Raw genomic sequence first — 5696 nt, 5'->3', positions numbered from 1 at the left:
CATATAAAGCATATCACCAAGATAACAAAACAGTGCCAGGCTACGAACTGCTTTATTTTTACTACAGCCAGAAACTGTGCAGAACAGTTGATCTTTGTATACTTTCTGAAAAAAATATCCTAGTAAAAATGTATCAAGTCACTTAACATTTTATGCTCATATATGCATTTGTGTGATTATGTAACTTGTTTTTTCAAATCTATTTTAATATATTTTCACATATAAAAAAAAGATGTGTACAGACTCAAATGACCTAACTTATGTGGGGGGGGGGGGGGTCACAGGTAATACCACAAAAAAAATAACAAGAAATAACCCGTAACACGATGGCTCACTAACCAGTCCACAACACCCTATAAGGATCTCAGAGCATCTTCCTGTAAGTGTTACATTGAAATAAATAGAACAGGCATAAGGAGAAATCAGATGGGAGGAAAATCAAGAGCTTGAGTCATCCACCATAGAGAGTTCCTCCATCCATCTGGACCAGACCTTATGAAATGTATTCTTTCTGCCTCTATGATCGTATGTATCTCAGTAGACAGGCAAATTAGCATTAATGAGGCATTTCCAGAAAGCAAGTGAAGGTGATGTTGGTTTCTTCCAATGCATGGCAATAGACTTTCAAGCATAAAAAAAGGACAGTCCCAGGAATGTTCTCTCAACCACAGCAGGGGCCAGATCATTCACCAAGCGCAGACGGCACACCCTCGGCTCCAGTGGAAGGTGAGTCTGAGCCACATCAATTTTTACATCTACCACTCTGGACCAGTCATCACCAGGATGGGTACATCCCCAGCATACAAAAGGTAAAACTGAATTTAGCTTAGGCAATCTGAGGAGTAAAATAGACCATGTGCAAGAGCTTGTACTAAATCAGTCTATCACAAGCTGAGGTCAGGTATTCAAAGGGTACACCCCAGACATCTGACCAGTCTTCATAGTCTAGTTCTGGTATCTCCCTCCACCATTTCTCCTAGAGACTGGAAAGATCAGAGAGGGTAGCAAAAACAACGTGTTGGTAGGGAAATGCTTCAACAACTGATCTGAGTGTACTAGGGTTTCTAATGGAGAACAACTCAAGGCTACATGTCGATGAGAGAATTGGCCATGGAAGGCGTGAGAAAGTTGCATATACCGAAACTGGTAGAAACTTGAAAACAGGTGGTGAAGCTATCCAACGACAGCAATGTTGGAGATACAAAAAAACTTCAGCTTAGCCTATGTTATGGAATGCAGTTTACAAAAAGGACACAAGATGTCGCTAGTGCTCAATGATATGCTATGCTATGTATGCTCTATGATATGTGTTGTATTTTCTATCCCCAGTGATGTACTCATTGGTTTCTTTTTCCTGCCTTGTTGTCTGTGTGTGTGTTCTTCTTACCATGATGCAGAGAGACATCTTTGTCTGTGTGATGATGTTCCAATAAAGATGCCAGTTCCTGTTACTACACAATGTCTGATCTGAATTAGACTCCGCTGCACCTATCAATCGTACTCTCCAACAGGTTATGGGCCCAGAGTCCGGATAAAGTCTTATAACCAGGTGCGGCCTAAGCAGAACAAAGCTTCGAACGGAAGACAGCGTGGCTGATGCGGAGATCGACATAAGGAAGCTTTCCAGTGACATCTCCTATAGACAAGTAAGACTGTTTATATATAAAGGAGGGATAAAATGGCCGGAAACTCAGAGCTTAAACTCTCAGTGGCAAAGCTGAACAATGACAATTATCAGCTATGGAAGTTTAAAGTGGAAATGCTATTATCCAGAGATGACTTGTGGGAGGTTACCACTACAGAGAGACCACAGGATACTAATCAGGACTGGGACAAGAAAAACAGACAAGCACGTGCCACAATAAGTTTACTAGTAGAAGATGATCAGCTCATTCATATACGCAATGAGGACACAGCGAAAGGCATGTGGGATGTACTGAAAAGACTGCATGAAAGATCCAGTTTAAACAACAAGCTGTTTATGCTGCGGAAACTTTACAAAATGAGACTTGGCAGAGAACAGGACATGCAGGAGCATATAAATGCAATGCTGGAAGTGATTGCGCAACTCAGATCAATTGGGGAGAATATAACAGACAGTCACATTGCAGCCATGTTGTTATGCAGTTTGCCCGACACATACACTGCACTAATCAATGCACTGGAGACACGGCCTGAAACAGATCTGATGGTAGCATTTGTAAAAAACAGGCTCATAGACGAGTATCAGAGAAGAAAGGAATTAGTGCATGACTCCACAGAAACCAGCATCGCTCTTAAAGCTACAGACGCAAGATTACACAGGAAAGAAACCAGAGTGTGTTTCAGATGCCACAAACAGGGACACATAAAGAAAGACTGTACTATATGGAAAGCAGAGCAAATGAGACACCGTCCCTCTTATGCTAAACAAAGGGTCAAAACCACAATCAATGACCCAAGGGAAGGCAACTGGAATGCCACATTTAAAGCGACAGGCAACAATAAATGCCAAGACTGGTGCATCGATTCAGGGGCAACCAGTCACATGACGAGTGATAGAAATTTCTTCACAGAAATTGATCTGAACAGCAAAGAAACTATTTACCTTGCAGATGGAAGCACAATACATGCAGAAGGATGTGGGCATGGAACCCTTGTATGCCCTGATGATGCGGGACACAATTTAACCATACCAGTGAAAGATGTACTTTATGTTCCTAATCTACAAGGATGACTCTTTTCTGTGAAGCGTCTAACAGCCAGAGGACTCACTGTGAAATTCCAAGGTGACAAGTGTTCCATTCTAAACGGCAAACAGACAATAGCAAGCGCCAAGCTGGATGATCACCTATATCACCTTGACACAGTGAAGGAACAGGTGAGACTATGTACACACAAGCACAATGACTGTATACATATATGGCACAGACGTCTAGGTCACAGACACCCAGAAAGCATACAGGAACTACAGAGGAGGAATCTGACAAGGGATCTGATAATATCCCCTTGTCCAGTCACTGTTAAATGTGAATGTTGCATTAAATCCAAAGCTACAAGAGCAACACTTCCCAAAGTCAGCCAGAAGAGAGCTTCAAGACCACTTGACTTAGTTCACAGTGCCGTGTGTGGTCCTCTAAACCCACCAACACCTGGAGGCAACAGGTACATAGTGACTTTCATAGACGACCTCTCAAGATATACAGTCGCCTACCTAATGCAACACAAAGTTTGTGTCAAATTACAAGACTATATAACAAAGACAAGTAACAAGTTTCAGAGGAAGCCTCTCATACTTCGGAGTGATAATAGAGGTGAATTCACAGGAGGTAAGATACAAAAGTACTTAAAAAGGCATGGAATAGAACATCAAAAGACAGTTCCGTACACACCAGAACAAAATGGAGTAGCTGAAAGAAAGTATAGGACTCTGACTGAAATGATCAGATGTATGCTGACAGACTCTGGACTACCACAAAAATACTGGGGTGAGGCAGCCATGACAGCTACATATTTGCAGAACAGACTTATTTCCAGAACAGTGGAGAAAACCCCATATGAACTATGGCACAATGAGAAACCAAGTGTAAAACACATAAGAGTTTTTGGATGCAAAGCATTTATCTACATACCTGAAGAAAAACGCACCAAACTCCAAAACAGAGCGTTTGAAGGTATCTTCGTTGGATACAGTGACAATGTCAAGGGTTACAGAATCCTAAATCCCAAAACAGCCAAGTTTACCATTAGCAACAGCGTAACTTTTCTTGAAGATTTAAGAGACAATGTAATGACAACAGTAGAAGCAAGAATGGAAGAGAAAACTGACATTGACCAGCCCATCTCTGTAACTTCCGAACAAACAGTTGAAGTGAGTGTAGACTCAACCAGTACTGAAGAGCAGACACAAGAAGGCTCAGACACAAAAACGAGACGGTCAACAAGAGAAAACAAAGGTAAACCACCTATACGTCTCTCATACAAAGCAACGAACCTGTAAACTGGGAAGACATATCTCAACTTTCAGAACAAGAAGCAACTAAATGGATAAAGGCTGCTGAGGAAGAGATAAAATCCATGCATGACACTAAAACATGGACACTTACAGAACTACCACCCGGAAGGAAATCCATAGGCTGTAAATGGACTTTTAAAGTGAAATACAATGCAGATGGCACAATTGAATGGTACAAAGCAAGACTAGTAGCCAAAGGCTATTCTCAAAAATACGGAGAGGACTACAATGAGACGTTTGCACCAGTAGTCAAGCACACTACAATACAGTCTCTACTGACAGTAGCCGTCACAAGGAAAATGCAAGTGAAACATTTTGATGTGAAAACCGCATTTCTACATGGCGATTTAACAGAAGAAATTTACATGGAACAGCCGCCAGGATTCAAATATGAACAAAGGTCAGACCTAGTATGCAAACTTTGCAGGAGTATATATGGCCTAAAGCAAGCCGCCAGAGCATGGAATATAAAAATAAATGAAGTGCTTACACATCAAAACTTTCAAAGGAGTAAAGCAGACCCCTGCTTATACACAAAGAGATTGACAAACAGATGGGTCTATATGCTTATTTATGTGGATGATATCCTGATTTGCTTTGAGCAAGAAGGGGATGAAGCAGAAATATTGGAAAAACAAAATAAGCACTTTGACACCAAGGACCAACTTTTGGAATGGAAGACGCCAAACCAGTGAAATCTCCCATGGAAACCAACTACCTAAAGGAAATGAATTGTCAAGATAACCCATTACCTACTAATACTCAATACAGGAAAGCAATAGGGAAATTGCTGTACCTTACCACCGCTACAAGGCCGGACATTGCAGCAACAGTTGGAATCCTATGCAGAAAGGTTTCAATGCCAAGCCAAAAGGACTGGAATGCTGTAAAACGAATCATTCGCTATCTTAAAGGGACTTTGCACTACAAGCTAAAGTTATCAGCAAGCAATGAAAGCACCTTAACAGGATATGTGGATGCTGACTGGGCAGGAGACACCAGTGACAGAAAATCTACCAGTGGCTACTTATTATTCCTGTCAGGAGGCGCCATCAGTTGGACTAGTAAAAAAGCAACTCACTGTTACACTGTCGTCTACTGAAGCAGAATAGTTTGCTGCAGCGCAGGCAAGCAAAGAAGTTATATGGCTGAGACAGCTATTAACAGATTTAGGTCAACCACAGTTGGGACCAACAGAAATCTATGAGGACAATCAAGGATGCATTGGACTTGCACATACTGAAGGAGTTAATTCAAGAACCAAGCACATTGATGTGAAGTTTCACTTTCTTAGGGATCTTCAAGAGCAAGGTCTTCTTGAGTTAATTTATTGCCCGACCGAGGATATGACAGCAGATATCCTTACAAAGCCTCTGGACGCCGAAAGACATTCAAGGCTCACGAAGAAGATAGGATTAACAGACTAAGCCTTAGTTGTTGAGAAGGGGTGTTGAAGATACAACAAAACTTCAGCTTAGCCTATCGTATGGAATGCAGTTTACAAAAAAGGCACAATATGTTGCTAGTGCTCAATGATATGTGTTGTATTTTCTATCCCCAGTGATGTACTCGTTGGTTTCTTTTTCCTGCCTTGTTGTCTGTGTGTGTGTTCTTCTTACCATGATGCAGAGAGACATCTTTGTCTGTGTGATGATGTTCCAATAAAGAAGTCAGTTCCTGTTACTACACAATGTCTGATCTG

The 5696-nt window shown here is 41.4% G+C and overlaps 1 protein-coding gene across 1 annotated transcript; it reads left to right on the top strand.

The window, feature by feature from the left end:
- Positions 1 to 4697: 4697 nt before the first annotated feature.
- On the top strand, positions 4698 to 5096 carry LOC120930448 (secreted RxLR effector protein 161-like). The gene has a single exon (XM_040341633.1). The coding sequence runs from the start codon at positions 4698 to 4700 to the stop codon at positions 5094 to 5096; it is 399 nt and encodes a 132-aa protein (XP_040197567.1).
- The last annotated feature ends 600 nt before the right edge of the window (positions 5097 to 5696 follow it).

Source organism: Rana temporaria, chromosome 3, assembly GCF_905171775.1.
Source record: "Rana temporaria chromosome 3, aRanTem1.1, whole genome shotgun sequence".
In the NCBI taxonomy this organism is placed as follows: Eukaryota; Metazoa; Chordata; class Amphibia; order Anura; family Ranidae; genus Rana; species Rana temporaria.
Note: the sequence above shows the minus strand (reverse complement) of the source record. Positions and strands in the feature narration are given on the sequence as shown.

Bases quoted from the DNA above. Each gene is read 5' to 3' on its own strand.
- LOC120930448 (XM_040341633.1), top strand. From the start codon at position 4,698: ATGGAAACCAACTACCTAAAGGAAATGAATTGTCAAGATAACCCATTA.